This window comes from Oncorhynchus clarkii, chromosome 17 (genome assembly GCF_045791955.1).
Source record: "Oncorhynchus clarkii lewisi isolate Uvic-CL-2024 chromosome 17, UVic_Ocla_1.0, whole genome shotgun sequence".
In the NCBI taxonomy this organism is placed as follows: Eukaryota; Metazoa; Chordata; class Actinopteri; order Salmoniformes; family Salmonidae; genus Oncorhynchus; species Oncorhynchus clarkii.
In genome coordinates, this window is record NC_092163.1 from 77570683 (window position 1) to 77587218 (window position 16536).

At 45.8% G+C, this 16536-nt stretch overlaps 1 protein-coding gene across 1 annotated transcript in view; it reads left to right on the forward strand.

Annotated features, from left to right (window-relative positions):
• The window catches only part of LOC139371449 (acid-sensing ion channel 1-like), a 453322-nt gene that overhangs the window by 32716 nt on the left and 404070 nt on the right, over positions 1-16536 (forward strand). Inside the window, exon 2 of the mRNA XM_071111871.1 lies at positions 12949-13144. Within this exon, the coding sequence (XP_070967972.1) occupies positions 12949-13144 (196 nt within the window). The remainder of the gene's footprint in view (positions 1-12948; positions 13145-16536) is intronic.

Genomic DNA, 16536 nt, shown 5'->3' on the forward strand with positions numbered 1-16536 from the left:
AGAGAGAGGAGAGAGAAGTCTGGACAGGGAGAGAGAGAGGAGAGAAGGTGAATATCTATTTACTCCTGAGAGAGAAGTCTGGACAGGGAGAGAGAGAGGAGAGATAAGTCTGGACAGGGAGAGAGAGAGGATAGAAGGTGAATATCTATTTACTCCTGAGAGAGAAGTCTGGACAGGGAGAGAGAGAGGAGAGAAGTCTGGACAGGGAGAGAGAGAGAGGAGAGAGAAGTCTGGACAGGGAGAGAGAGAGGAGAGAGAAGTCTGGACAGGGAGAGAGAGAGGAGAGAGAAGTCTGGACAGGGAGAGAGAGAGGATAGAAGGTGAATATCTATTTACTCCTGAGAGAGAAGTCTGGACAGGGAGAGAGAGAGGATAGAAGGTGAATATCTATTTACTCCTGAGAGAGAAGTCTGGACAGGGAGAGAGAGAGGAGAGAGAAGTCTGGACAGGGAGAGAGAGATGAGAGAGAAGTCTGGACAGGGAGAGAGAGAGGAGAGAGAAGTCTGGACAGGGAGAGAGAGAGGAGAGAAGGTGAATATCTATTTACTCCTGATAGAGAAGTCTGGACAGGGAGAGAGAGAGGAGAGAGAAGTCTGGACAGGGAGAGAGAGAGGAGAGAGAAGTCTGGACAGGGAGAGAGAGAGGAGAGAGAAGTCTGGACAGGGAGAGAGAGAGGAGAGAGAAGTCTGGACAGGGAGAGAGAGAGGAGAGAGAAGTCTGGACAGGGAGAGAGAGAGGAGAGAGAAGTCTGGACAGGGAGAGAGAGAGGATAGAAGGTGAATATCTATTTACTCCTGAGAGAGAAGTCTGGACAGGGAGAGAGAGAGGAGAGAGAAGTCTGGACAGGGAGAGAGAGAGAGGAGAGAAGTCTGGACAGGGAGAGAGAGAGGAGAGAGAAGTCTGGACAGGGAGAGAGAGAGGAGAGAGAAGTCTGGACAGGGAGAGAGAGAGGAGAGAGAAGTCTGGACAGGGAGAGAGAGAGGATAGAAGGTGAATATCTATTTACTCCTGAGAGAGAAGTCTGGACAGGGAGAGAGAGAGGAGAGAGAAGTCTGGACAGGGAGAGAGAGAGAGGAGAGAAGTCTGGACAGGGAGAGAGAGAGGAGAGAGAAGTCTGGACAGGGAGAGAGAGAGGAGAGAGAAGTCTGGACAGGGAGAGAGAGAGGAGAGAGAAGTCTGGACAGGGAGAGAGACGGAGAGATAAGTCTGGACAGGGAGAGAGAGAGGAGAGAGAAGTCTGGACAGGGAGAGAGAGAGGAGAGAAGGTGAATATCTATTTACTCCTGAGAGAGAAGTCTGGACAGGGAGAGAGACGGAGAGAAGTCTGGACAGGGAGAGAGAGAGGAGAGAGAAGTCTGGACAGGGAGAGAGAGAGGAGAGAGAAGTCTGGACAGGGAGAGAGAGAGAGGAGAGAAGGTGAATATCTATTTACTCCTGAGAGAGAAGTCTGGACAGGGAGAGAGAGAAGTCTGGACAGGGAGAGAGAGAGGAGAGAAGTCTGGACAGGGAGAGAGAGGATAGAAGGTGAATATCTATTTACTCCTGAGAGAGAAGTCTGGACAGGGAGAGAGAGAGGAGAGAGAAGTCTGGACAGGGAGAGAGAGAGGAGAGAGAAGTCTGGACAGGGAGAGAGAGAGGATAGAGAAGTCTGGACAGGGAGAGAGAGAGGATAGAAGGTGAATATCTATTTACTCCTGAGAGAGAAGTCTGGACAGGGAGAGAGAGAGGAGAGAGAAGTCTGGACAGGGAGAGAGAGGATAGAAGGTGAATATCTATTTACTCCTGAGAGAGAAGTCTGGACAGGGAGAGAGAGAGGAGAGAAGTCTGGACAGGGAGAGAGAGACGGAGAGAGAAGTCTGGACAGGGAGAGAGAGAGGAGAGAAGTCTGGACAGGGAGAGAGAGAGGAGAGAGAAGTCTGGACAGGGAGAGAGAGAGGAGAGAAGGTGAATATCTATTTACTCCTGAGAGAGAAGTCTGGACAGGGAGAGAGAGAGGAGAGATAAGTCTGGACAGGGAGAGAGAGAGGATAGAAGGTGAATATCTATTTACTCCTGAGAGAGAAGTCTGGACAGGGAGAGAGAGAGGAGAGAAGTCTGGACAGGGAGAGAGAGAGAGGAGAGAGAAGTCTGGACAGGGAGAGAGAGAGGAGAGAGAAGTCTGGACAGGGAGAGAGAGAGGAGAGAGAAGTCTGGACAGGGAGAGAGAGAGGATAGAAGGTGAATATCTATTTACTCCTGAGAGAGAAGTCTGGACAGGGAGAGAGAGAGGATAGAAGGTGAATATCTATTTACTCCTGAGAGAGAAGTCTGGACAGGGAGAGAGAGAGGAGAGAGAAGTCTGGACAGGGAGAGAGAGATGAGAGAGAAGTCTGGACAGGGAGAGAGAGAGGAGAGAGAAGTCTGGACAGGGAGAGAGAGAGGAGAGAAGGTGAATATCTATTTACTCCTGATAGAGAAGTCTGGACAGGGAGAGAGAGAGGAGAGAGAAGTCTGGACAGGGAGAGAGAGAGGAGAGAGAAGTCTGGACAGGGAGAGAGAGAGGAGAGAGAAGTCTGGACAGGGAGAGAGAGAGGAGAGAGAAGTCTGGACAGGGAGAGAGAGAGGAGAGAGAAGTCTGGACAGGGAGAGAGAGAGGAGAGAGAAGTCTGGACAGGGAGAGAGAGAGGATAGAAGGTGAATATCTATTTACTCCTGAGAGAGAAGTCTGGACAGGGAGAGAGAGAGGAGAGAGAAGTCTGGACAGGGAGAGAGAGAGAGGAGAGAAGTCTGGACAGGGAGAGAGAGAGGAGAGAGAAGTCTGGACAGGGAGAGAGAGAGGAGAGAGAAGTCTGGACAGGGAGAGAGAGAGGAGAGAGAAGTCTGGACAGGGAGAGAGACGGAGAGATAAGTCTGGACAGGGAGAGAGAGAGGAGAGAGAAGTCTGGACAGGGAGAGAGAGAGGAGAGAAGGTGAATATCTATTTACTCCTGAGAGAGAAGTCTGGACAGGGAGAGAGAGAGGAGAGAGAAGTCTGGACAGGGAGAGAGAGAGGAGAGAAGGTGAATCTCTATTTACTCCTGAGAGAGAAGTCTGGACAGGGAGAGAGAGAGGAGAGAGAAGTCTGGACAGGGAGAGAGAGAGGAGAGAGAAGTCTGGACAGGGAGAGAGAGAGGAGAGAGAAGTCTGGACAGGGAGAGAGAGAGGAGAGAGAAGTCTGGACAGGGAGAGAGAGAGGAGAGAGAAGTCTGGACAGGGAGAGAGAGAGAGGAGAGAGAAGTCTGGACAGGGAGAGAGAGAGGATAGAGAAGTCTGGACAGGGAGAGAGAGAGGAGAGAAGGTGAATATCTATTTACTCCTGAGAGAGAAGTCTGGACAGGGAGAGAGAGAGGAGAGAGAAGTCTGGACAGGGAGAGAGAGAGGAGAGAGAAGTCTGGACAGGGAGAGAGAGAGGAGAGAGAAGTCTGGACAGGGAGAGAGAGAGGAGAGAAGTCTGGACAGGGAGAGAGAGAGGAGAGAGAAGTCTGGACAGGGAGAGAGAGAGGAGAGAAGGTGAATATCTATTTACTCCTGAGAGAGAAGTCTGGACAGGGAGAGAGAGAGGAGAGAAGTCTGGACAGGGAGAGAGAGAGGAGAGAGAAGTCTGGACAGGGAGAGAGAGAGGAGAGAGAAGTCTGGACAGGGAGAGAGAGGATAGAAGGTGAATATCTATTTACTCCTGAGAGAGAAGTCTGGACAGGGAGAGAGAGAGGATAGAGAAGTCTGGACAGGGAGAGAGAGAGAGTAGAGAAGTCTGGACAGGGAGAGAGAGAGAGGAGAGAAGTCTGGACAGGGAGAGAGAGAGGAGAGAGAAGTCTGGGCAGGGAGAGAGAGAGGAGAGAGAAGTCTGGACAGGGAGAGAGAGAGGAGAGAAGGTGAATATCTATTTACTCCTGAGAGAGAAGTCTGGACAGGGAGAGAGAGAGGATAGAGAAGTCTGGACAGGGAGAGAGAGAGAGGAGAGAGAAGTCTGGACAGGGAGAGAGAGAGGAGAGAGAAGTCTGGACAGGGAGAGAGAGAGGAGAGAGAAGTCTGGACAGGGAGAGAGAGAGGAGAGAGAAGTCTGGACAGGGAGAGAGAGAGGAGAGAGAAGTCTGGACAGGGAGAGAGAGAGGAGAGAGAAGTCTGGACAGGTGAGAGAGAGACACGATGCAGATCATGCCCTCCATTCCTCTAGTGGCTCGTCATCTAATTTAACCACCCTCCCCTCTCCCTTCTCTCCCCACCCACTCTCTCCACCACCCCTCCCCCTGTACAATACAGAGAGTGCTGTGATTGGTTTATGGGAAAAAGAACAGTGGCGGGGCAATATTCCTCCACATTACTAAAGCTTTAGCTGTGACTGTTGATTTCTGAGCAACAACACAAGGACTTAAGTGCTCTCCTGGCAGCTCTGTTGTTGCTATAAGAAGCTCGGTGGGACACTGGGCACAATTCAGTTATGTTTAGGAATACAGTATATCGCACTAAGGCTGTATTGCCATCCGTATTTGCCATGTCTTTAACCAAAGCCTAAAGGATTGTGTGTGTGCCCACAGCCATGGAAGAAAGCTAAAGTAATTCCACTGCCTAAAAATAGTAAAGCACCCTTTGCTGGCTCTAACAGCCGCCCAATCAGTTTGCTTCCTGTTCTTAGTAAACTGATGGAGAGATTTGTGTTTGAACAAATACAATGCTATTTTTCAGAGAACAAGTTTGACTTTTTTGACTTTCCGCATGCATGTAGAGAAGGGCACTCAACTTGTACTGCACTGACTCCGATGACTGATGATTTGGTTAAAAATAAATGGATAAGAAGATGTTAGTTGGAGCTGTATAGTTACATTTAAGAGTAGCCTTTGATGTTATTGATCATAAATTGATGTTATTGATCATAAATTGATGTTATTGATCATAAATTGTTATTGAAGAAACTAATTTGCTATGGCTTTACATCCTCATCACATGGTTTGAGTTATTTATCCAATAGAACCCTGTGAGTGTTCTCCAATTTGAAACTTCTCTAACGTCACATATATACCATGCGGTGTCCCTCAGGGCAGTTGCCTTGGGCCGTTACCCTTCTCTATTCCTGCAAATGATTTGCCACTAGTCTTACACAAAGCTAGAATGACTTATGCATGTGAATATGATTCCACACTCTACATGCCAGCACCCAAAGCCAGTGAGGTCACTGATATTTTATATAAGGAGATGTAATCAGAATGGGTGATTTAATAATAAACTGTTCTTATACAATACATCTAAAACCAAAGGCATTGTATTTGGTTGAAAACATTCTCTAAGACCTAAACCTCAACTGGAGTTGTGTATAAAGGGCGTGACCATTGAACAAGTTGAGGAAGTGAAACTCCTAGTTATAACATTATCAATAATCACGTTCCAGTCATATTGACAAAGTTGTTGTGAAGATGGGGAGAGGTGAGTCTGTTATAAAAAAAAATGTTCTGTGTTTTTGACACAAAGATCAACCGTACTAGTTGCTCAGGCTCTGGTCCCATCTTGATTAACGTCAGGTAATATGGTCAGGTGCAGTAAAGAAAGACCTAGCAAAGCTGCTATTGGCTTAGAACAGAGTAGCGCCCTTAACTGCACATACAAAACTAACATCAACAACATGCATACCTAGGGTGGCAGGGTAGCCTAGTGGTTAGCATTGGACTAATAACCGAAAGGTTGCAAGGTATAAAATCTGTAGTTCTGCCCCTGAACAGGCAGTTAACCCACTGTTCCTAGGCCCTCATTGAAAATAAGAATTTGTCCTTATGTTGCCTAGTTAAATAAATGTATTTCATGGTTGACGAGAGATAAACTGCTTCTCTTGTGGTTTTGATGAGAGATATTACTGTGATATTACTTTTGATGAGAGATATTACTGTGATATCTCTCATCAAAACTACAAGAGGACCAGTTTCTCTCTCGTCAACCATCGACCAGGAAATACATTTATTTTATCTTTATTTTACTAGGCAACGTCAGGCCAAATTCTTTTTTTTATTTTTATTACCTTTCGGTTACTAGTCCAATGCTCTAACCACTAGGCTACCCTGCCGCCCCAGGTATGCATTCAGCTCAGACACCCATACATACCCCACAAGGCATGCCACCAGGGGTCTCTTCAGACACGGGGTCTCTTCAGACACCCATACATACCCCACAAGTCGTTGTTGTCCTATGGACAGAGTCTCCCACCTCAGCTGTAGATCTCTGCAGTTCATCCAGAGTGATCATGGGCCTCTTGGCTGCATCTCTGATCAGTCTTCTCCTTGTATGAGCTGAACATTTAGAGGGACGGCCAGGTCTTGGTAGATTTGCAGTGGTCTGATACTCCTTCCATTTCAATATTATCGCTTGCACAGTGCTCCTTGGGATGTTTAAAGCTTGGGAAATCTTTTTGTATCCAAATCCGGCTTTAAACTTCTTCACAACAGTATCTCGGACCTGCCTGGTGTGTTCCTTGTTCTTCATGATGCTCTCTGCGCTTTTAACGGACCTCTGAGACTATCACAGTGCAGGTGCATTTATACGGAGACTTGATTACACACAGGTGGATTGTATTTATCATCATTAGTCATTTAGGTCAACATTGGATCATTCAGAGATCCTCACTGAACTTCTGGAGAGAGTTTGCTGCACTGAAAGTAAAGGGGCTGAATAATTTTGCAAGCCCAATTTTTCAGTTTTTGATTTGTTAAAGTTTGAAATATCCAATAAATGTCGTTCCACTTCATGATTGTGTCCCACTTGTTTTTGATTCTTCACAAAAAAATACAGTTTTATATATATATATGTTTGAAGCCTGAAATGTTGCAAAAGGTCGCAAAGTTCAAGGGGGCCGAATACTTTCGCAAGTCACTGTACATACCCCACAAGGCATGCCACCAGGGGTCTCTTCAGACACCCATACATACCCCACAAGGCATGCCACCAGGGGTCTCTTCAGACACCCATACATACCCCACAAGGCATGCCACCAGGGGTCTCTTCAGACACCCATACATACCCCACAAGACATGCCACCAGGGGTCTCTTCAGACACCCATACATACCCCACAAGACATGCCACCAGGGGTATCTTCACAATCACTACGTCCAAAAGGAATTCACAGCAACACACAGTTTTATTCAGAGCCATGATCGTGTGGAACTCCCTTCCATCTCCTATTACTCAAGAAAACAGAAAAATTACCTTTTAAGAAAACGAATTAAACAACATCTCATAGAACGGCAGGGACCGTCAGGACACACACACACACACACACACACACACACACACACATAATTGTTGTTGTTGTACTGTTTGTGTATGGTGGTATTTTAAATGTCTTACTGTCCTTGTGTATCAGTGTTTTGTTTTTCTTGTGGACCCCAGGAAGAGTAGCTGCTGCTTCTGCTAAATGGCTCCTGGTAAACACATAAACAGCAGATCCTGTAAACTAGATTAGAGTTATACAGGGCATTTGTTCTGTCATTATAGTGTTGTTTTGTGATGATGTTGTTTTTGTTGGAATAACTCGGGCAATTTAAAAGTATTGAACACAACAAACCCATTAAACTCTTGTCGTATTGAAACATATTAAAATGGTTTCTCCGTTTTAATCACATAAATGTATCTTAATTTCAGTGGTTTTTCCATGATAGTATTTTATTATCTCAGTTTGCATTGTGACATAATGATGTTAACTTCGGTGCCTAAAAGTTTGTCCTGTATTTCACTGTGCTTTATTTAATTTAATTTAATTTATGTATTTTATTTAACCTTTATTTTAACTAGGCAAGTCATTGTGGGAGGGCTGAGGAGGTTTTGTTCTTTGTATGTGGCTACTGCGGCCCAGAGTTAACTAGACACAGTAAAGATATTGTCAGGTATGTATGATGATGATGATAGCAACAACATCTCGACAAAAGACGTAGTTTTTTTCTTTTATCCTTCTATAACCATACGCTTATTGTGTGAGCAGACTTTTGTTGTTCTCTGTTCTATAAATCTAAAACATTTTGCAGGTCTACAACATGATAATCTCTAACAACGGTCATATATTGTATGTGGACGTTTGTGTCCACTAATTGCTTATTCCTTCGTTATTATGGTCTTTAAATGGACTGCCTACTTGGTGGAGTGTGCTGTTATTAAAGAAGGTTAATTAGTAACTGTGTGTGTAACCTGAACAGGTGTTGGAGGTTGATAGTGACAGGGAGGAATAGCCTCATGCTGACACCTTTTTGAGGCGTGAAACAATCTTGGGCTACAGTTACAGTATAACTTCAATAGCTTGCGGGTAAATGGCATCCACAATTGCTGTGTGTGTGTTGTGTGTGTGTGTTCAGGGTGGACACTTCAGAAACGATACCTGATGGTTTTGTACGTAGCTCTTTTAATACCACGCTGAAGGTACACGTTCTCTGAAGGACACTTGACCTGAATTACTGCACTAGAATAGGCTCTTAGTTTCACTAAAGTGGACCCCCCCACTGCCAATTCATTTAGTTGTACTGCATGGCAGAATGATTGTTGGAGATTACTGACTGATGATGAGCGATTCATCTCGCTGAGATCTTTTGTTAGTCCCTCTAATTGACTTTAACTGAACATCACAGCTATTGTTTTTGTTATACCAGATTGAATCTTAATAGTGTACTATTTTTAAAACGGCAGGGAATGTAGAGATTGATCGATTGTAATGGGGGGGCTCAGACAAGAATGGCTCAAACCCCCATATACAGTATGTAGTCCTGAGTCAGCTCAAACCCCCATTGCCAGGGGGTATACAGTATGTAGTCCTGAGTCAGCTCAAACCCCCATTGCCAGGGGGTATACAGTATGTAGTCCTGAGTCAGCTCCAGCCCCCATTGCCAGGGGGTATATGTAGTCCTGAGTCAGCTCAAACCCCCATTGCCAGGGGGTATACAGTATGTAGTCCTGAGTCAGCTCAAACCCCCATTGCCAGGGGGTATATGTAGTCCTGAGTCAGCTCAAACCCCCCATTGCCAAGGGTATATGTAGTCCTGAGTCAGCTCAACCCCCCATTGCCAGGGGTATATGTAGTCCTGAGTCAGCTCAAACCCCCATTGCCAGGGGGTATACAGTATGTAGTCCTGAGTCAGCTCAACCCCCCATTGCCAAGGGTATATGTAGTCCTGAGTCAGCTCAACCCCCCATTGCCAGGGGTATATGTAGTCCTGAGTCAGCTCAACCCCCCATTGCCAAGGGTATACAGTATGTAGTCCTGAGTCAGCTCAAACCCCCATTGCCAAGGGTATATGTAGTCCTGAGTCAGCTCAACCCCCCATTGCCAAGGGTATACAGTATGTAGTCCTGAGTCAGCTCAAACCCCCATTGCCAGGGGGTATACAGTATGTAGTCCTGAGTCAGCTCAAACCCCCATTGCCAGGGGTATATGTAGTCCTGAGTCAGCTCAAACCCCCATTGCCAGGGGTATATGTAGTCCTGAGTCAGCTCAACCCCCCATTGCCAAGGGTATACAGTATGTAGTCCTGAGTCAGCTCAAACCCCCATTGCCAAGGGTATATGTAGTCCTGAGTCAGCTCAACCCCCCATTGCCAAGGGTATACAGTATGTAGTCCTGAGTCAGCTCAAACCCCCATTGCCAGGGGGTATACAGTATGTAGTCCTGAGTCAGCTCAAACCCTCATTGCCAGGGGTATATGTAGTCCTGAGTCAGCTCAAACCCCCATTGCCAGGGGGTATACAGTATGTAGTCCTGAGTCAGCTCCAGCCCCCATTGCCAGGGGCTATATGTAGTCCTGAGTCAGCTCCAGCCCCCATTGCCAGGGGCTATATGTAGTCCTGAGTCAGCTCAAACCCCCATTGCCAGGGGTATATGTAGTCCTGAGTCAGCTCCAGCCCCCATTGCCAGGGGCTATATGTAGTCCTGAGTCAGCTGCCAGTTCCAGTTCTCTGCTACCAATGACTGGAACGAACTACAAAAATCTCTGAAACTGGAAACACTTATCTCCCTCACTAGCTTTAAGCACCAGCTGTCAGATCAGCTCACAGATTACTGCACCTGTACATAGCCCATCTATAATTTAGCCCAACTACCTCTCCCTCTACTGTATTTATTTATTTATTTATTTTGCTCCTTTGCACCCAATTATTTCTATTTCTACTTTGCACATTCTTCCACTGCAAATCTACCATTCCAGTGTTTTACTTGCTATATTGTATTTACTTCGCCACCATGGCCTTTTTTTGCCTTTACCTCCCTTATCTCACCTCATTTGCTCACATCGTATATAGACTTATTTTTATACTGTATTATTGACTGTATGTTTGTTTTACTCCATGTGTAACTCTGTGTTGTTGTATGTGTCGAACTGCTTTGCTTTATTCTTGGCCAAGTCGCAATTGTAAATGAGAACTTGTTCTCAACTTGTCTACCTGGTTAAATAAAGGTGAAATTAAAAAATAAATAAAAAAATTGACTTTTACAGACAGTGTGGGGATAATATCTAATGTCAAGCTAACAGAACACAGGGCTTTGAGAATCCTGCATCCATCTGTCTCTCCCTCCTTGGTCTGAGAAGACTAGATGTCTCTAGGACAGTAGTCACCAACCGGTCGATCGCTGTGATAAAGCAGGTCGATCTTCAAGTCATTCCTAGTCGATCACCAAACATTTATGTGATAAAAGCCATCGATAAAGGCTGTGATAAAAGCCAACGATAGAGGCTGTGATAGAGGCTGTGATAAAAGCCAATGATAGAGGCTGTGATAGAGGCTGTGATAAAGCCAACGATAGAGGCTGTGATAGAGGCTGTGATAAAGCCAACGATAGAGGCTGTGATAGAGGCTGTGATAGAGGCTGTGATAGAGGCTGTGATAGAGGATGTGATAGAGGCTGTGATAGAGCCAACGATAGAGGCTGTGATAAAGCCAACGATAGAGGATGTGATACAGGCTGTGTTAGAGGCTGTGATAAAAGCCAACGATAGAGGATGTGATAAAGCCAACGATAGAGAATGTGATAAAGCCAACGATAGAGGCTGTGATACAGGCTGTGTTAGAGGCTGTGATAAAGCCAACGATAGAGGCTGTGATAAAAGTCAACGATAGAGGCTGTGATAAAAGCCAACGATAGAGGCTGTGTTAGAGCCTGTGATAAAGCCAACAATAGAGGCTGTGATAAAGCCAACGATAGAGGCTGTGTTAGAGGCTGTGATAAAGCCAACGATAGAGGCTGTGATAAAAGTCAACGATAGAGGCTGTGATAAAAGCCAACGATAGAGGCTGTGTTAGAGCCTGTGATAAAGCCAACAATAGAGCCTGTGATAAAGCCAACAATAGAGGCTGTGATAAAGCCAACGATAGAGGCTGTGTTAGAGGCTGTGATAAAGCCAACGATAGAGGCTGTTGTAAAGCCAACGATAGAGGGTGTGATAAACGCCAACGATAGAGGCTGTGATAAAAGCCAACGATAGAGGCTGTGATAGAGACTGTGATAAAGCCAACGATAGAGGCTGTTGTAAAGCCAACGATAGAGGGTGTGATAAAAGCCAACGATAGAGGCTGTGATAAAAGCCAACAATAGAGGCTGTGGTAAAGCCAACGATAGAGGCTGTGATAAAAGCCAACGATAGAGGCTGTGATAGAGGCTGTGATAAAGCCAACAATAGAGGCTGTTGTAAAGCCAACGAGAGGCTGTGATTAAAGCCAACGATAGAGGCTGTGATAGAGGCTGTGATAAAGCCAATAATAGAGGCTGTGGTAAAGCCAACGATAGAGGCTGTGATAAAAGCCAACGATAGAGGCTGTGATAGAGGCTGTGATAAAGCCAACGATAGAGGCTGTGATAAAAGCCAACGATAGCGGTTGTGATAAAAGCCAACGATAGAGGCTGTGATAAAAGCCAACGATAGCGGCTGTGATAAAAGCCAACGATAGAGGCTGTGATAAAAGCCAACGATAGAGGCTGTGATAAAAGCCAACGATAGAGGCTGTGATAGAGGCTGTGATAAAAGCCAACGATAGAGGCTGTGATAGAGGCTGTGATAAAGCCAACGATAGAGGCTGTGTTAGAGACTGTGGTAAAGCCAACGATAGAGGCTGTGATAGAGGATGTGCTAGGGGCTGTGTTAGAGTCTTTATTTTTTATTGTGTCTAGTGGAAAGCCTTCCCAGAAGAATGGAGGCTGTTATAGCAGCAATGTTCCAACAATGAAATGGAAAGCCTTCCCAGAAGAATGGAGGCTGTTATAGCAGCAATGTTCCAACAATGAAATGGAAAGCCTTCCCAGAAGAATGGAGGCTGTTATAGCAGCAATGTTCCAACATCTAGTGGAAAGCCTTCCCAGAAGAATGGAGGCTGTTATAGCAGCAATGTTCCAACATCTAGTGGAAAGCCTCCCCAGAAGAATGGAGGCTTTTACAGCAGCAACGGGGGGACCAACTCCTTATTAATGCCCATGATTTCGGAATGAGATGTTTGACGAGCAGGTGTCCACATACTGTTGGTCATGTTGTGTATGAGAAGTTATTTGTTAAAGTTGACTTAAAACTTCTCTGTTCTGTCCAGGTATGTAAAGGGACACCCTCCCAAAGCTGATTTCCTCTGTCCTAACCACTAACCCTAACCCCTAGTTCTATCCCTAACTTTCATATAACTATCATTCTGTTCTGTCGCAGGTGTGAGATCAGAGACACTCACCTGGTTGAGGAGAGCATCCCGGAGACCCTGATGATCAATAACCCCTCCTCTAGTCCTCTAACAGATCCGATAGGATGCTATAGGACCGATCCTAACTGTCCTTCTGCTTCCATGTTTCCAAGGTATGAGATCAGAGACACTCACCTGGTTGAGGAGAGCATCCCGGAGACCCTGATGATCAATAACCCGTCCTCTAGTCCTCTAACAGATCCGATAGGATGCTATAGGACCGATCCTAACTGTCCTTCTGCTTCCATGTTTCCAAGGTATGAGATTAGAGACACTCACCTGGTTGAGGAAAGCGTTCTGGAGACCCTGAAGATCAAATCTGACTTCCTCAACTTCAAGCCCCGCCCCTTTAACATGCGTGAGTTCTACGACCGGACGGGCCACGACATCAAGGACATGCTGCTGTCATGCTACTACCGCGGCATGGAGTGCAGCGCTGAGGACTTCACTGTGGTGAGTCACCATGTAGCATCTGGTTGTAACTCTGTGATGCTAAGCTGTCTGCCCTGGCTACGTGAACACAGCTCATCACCGTGGTGTTGTAGCATAGAGCGTAGGACTGACTGGGTCTGACCTTCCTCTAATGGTTTTATCTGATGCAGCTGATCATCCACCATCAGAGTGGTGAGTGACATTGTAGCGCGTGCAACGGAGGTGGTTCGGAGAATGATGCTCTCGCTCTCGATCAGTAACCTTACCTGAGACCAGAAGACTTGTCTTAACGCTACAAGGTCAATTCTAGGCTCTAGGTCAATTCTAGGTCAATTCTAGGCTCTAGGTCAATTCTAGGTTAACTCTAGGCTCTAGGTCAATTCTAGGCTCTAGGTTAGTTTCAGGCTCTAGGTCAGTTTCAGGCTCTAGATCAATTCTAGGTTCTAGGTCAGTTTCAGGCTCTAGGTCAATTCTAGGCTCTAGGTCAGTTTCAGGCTCTAGGTCAGTTTCAGGTTCTAGATCAATTCTAGGCTCTAGGTCAGTTTCAGGCTCTAGGTCAGTTTCAGGCTCTAGGTCAGTTTCAGGTTCTAGATCAATTCTAGGTTCTAGGTCAGTTTCAGGCTCTAGGTCAATTCTAGGCTCTAGGCTAGTTTCAGGCTCTAGGTCAGTTTCAGGCTCTAGGTCAGTTTCAGGTTCTAGATCAATTCTAGGTTCTAGGTCAGTTTCAGGCTCTAGGTCAATTCTAGGCTCTAGGTCAGTTTCAGGCTCTAGGTCAATTCTAGGCTCTAGGCTAGTTTCAGGCTCTAGGTCAGTTTCAGGCTCTAGGTCAGTTTCAGGTTCTAGATCAATTCTAGGCTCTAGGTCAGTTTCAGGCTCTAGGTCAATTCTAGGCTCTAGGTCAATTCTAGGCTCTAGGTTAATTCTAGGATCTAGTTCAATTCTAGGCTCTTGGTCAGTTTCAGGCTCTAGGTCAGTTTCAGGTTCTAGATCAATTCTAGGCTCTAGGTCAGTTTCAGGTTCTAGATCAATTCTAGGCTCTAGGTCAGTTTCAGGCTCTAGGTCAATTCTAGGCTCTAGGTCAATTCTAGGCTCTAGGTCAATTCTAGGTTAATTCTAGGATCTAGTTCAATTCTAGGCTCTTGGTCAGTTTCAGGCTCTAGGTCAGTTTCAGGTTCTAGATCAATTCTAGGCTCTAGGTCAGTGGTCTAACACCATCAGTTGGTGTGCATAAGCCCCAAGTTGGTTGGAACCCAGTTGTTTCCACATATACCAGTCCACTCTGTCCTGGTTTCTGTCTCTGTGGGATACAGCGGTGAGAAATACTGCATTTCTTAATCTGGTCTGGAAACTCTGTGAAGCTAGGTTCCCACCGCTGGCTACATTAATACAGGGCATCCCTGTGCTGTAGCATGGAGCTCCAGACCCGGCCTTTCTGTGATGGATCTATCTGATCTATCTGAATAACAATGGAGCATAGGTGGTTCAGTGAACTACGCTGTGGTGATGAGTGACCTAGCCTGAGACCTTAAGATCTGTGTTAGCTTAGCTTAGCTTTAGTTCAACAACAGCTTAGCTTTAGTTCAACAGGCTAACACAGTGGTGGTGTTTATGTAGCTTATGCCTAGCTTTATGCCACGTAACCTCCGTGTAGTAGAGTTCACATAGCCTCCGTGTAATAGAGTCTACAAAACCTTAGTGTAGTAGAGTCCATGTAGTAGCCTCCGTGTAGTAGAGTCCACGTAACCTACGTGTAGTAGAGTCAACGTAACCTCCGTGTAGTAGAGTCAACGTAACCTCCGTGTAGTAGAGTCCACGTAACCTCCGTGTAGTAGAGTCCACGTAACCTCCGTGTAACAGAGTCCACGTAACCTCCGTGTAGCAGTGTCCACGTAACCTCCGTGTAGTAGAGTCCACGTAACCTCCGTGTAGTAGAGTCCACGTAACCTCCGTGTAGTAGAGTCCACGTAGTAGAGTCCACGTAGTAGAGTCCACGTAGTAGAGTCCCTGTAGTAGAGTCCCTGTAGTAGAGTCCCTGTAGTAGACTAACGAATCAATGGGGGTCCCCTGGAGGTCAGTGCCCCGCGTGCCTGTTCGCTATTCAACCACGATTACTACAAGTTTAGATAACAGGCTTGACTAACTTACCAGTCTAAAAATTGTTAGCTGACATGACTAATTGAGTAACTGTCAATGACTTCCAAAACAAGAGAAGAATTGCTGATCACATTTTTAACTGGCGCCTTGTGTATTCTACTATTCTGACTCTCACTGACTGAGTCCGCCCCCCCCCAATCCCCAACAAAAATGATATATTTGTAATATGTTTTGGGGTCGGGCCTAAGCTATCACTTATGTTGTTTACGCCTGGAGCCGGCCCTGCTCAGTAACACATAAACACCTCCGTTTGTGCCTCTCTTCTTCAGATGTTTTCATCCTGTTAAGTCAAATAGTAAAAATTGACGTGGAACAAAAGTAGTGGTGGTGGCGGCACATTTCAAAAAGACCTGTTGACTTTGAGGTGTCAGGGCTGTTGTGAAGACGTCTGCAAGTTCCTGTTTCCGTTTGAATGAAAACAACCATTTACCTGGATTAACGTTGATTTTTACCGTCGCAGTGCCTCATTCCGCTCTGCCACGACAACGAATAAAAAAAGTCATTGATATGATATGATTGATCTGAAATACAAAGCCACGCAGGTGTTTATTTCATCTGAAAACTGTATCATTGACTTCTTTGATCAACTGCCAAAATAGTCAGCCCACATCGAGTGACCTAACATGAGTTCTCCTCTCCTCTCCCTGCCCTTCACTGTCCCTCTGCTGAGGTAAAATGTTCACGGTCTGAAAGACACACCTTTCCCTATGGCCCTTAGAAGCGTGTACTGCCAGGTACTGTAATGTGCTCTACTCTGCCGTGAGGGTCCTGTAGTATCATACTGTAGTATCATAATGTAGTATGATAATGTAGTCTCTACTCTGCCGTGAGGGTCCTGTAGTATCATAATGTAGTATCATAATGTAGTATCATACTGTAGTCTCTACTCTGCTGTGAGGGTCCTGTAGTAATGTGATGTCTCTGTGTTTGTTTGTGATGATGTGGGATGTAATGGAGATTAGACCTGTTCAGCTAACAGCTCAGCAGAGAGCACTCATTTGTGTCTGTCCCAAATGGCACCCAATTCCCTACATAGTGCACTAGTTTTGACCAGAAGTAGTGCACTATGTAGGGGATGTGATGCAATTTGAGATGCAAATCAAATGGCGTGTAAAGAGTCATCCCCCCACACACACACACACACGTTTACACAGACACAGATAGACACCACACACACACACGTTTACACAGACACACACACACACACACACACGTTTACACAGACACAGATAGACACCACACACACACGTTTACACAGA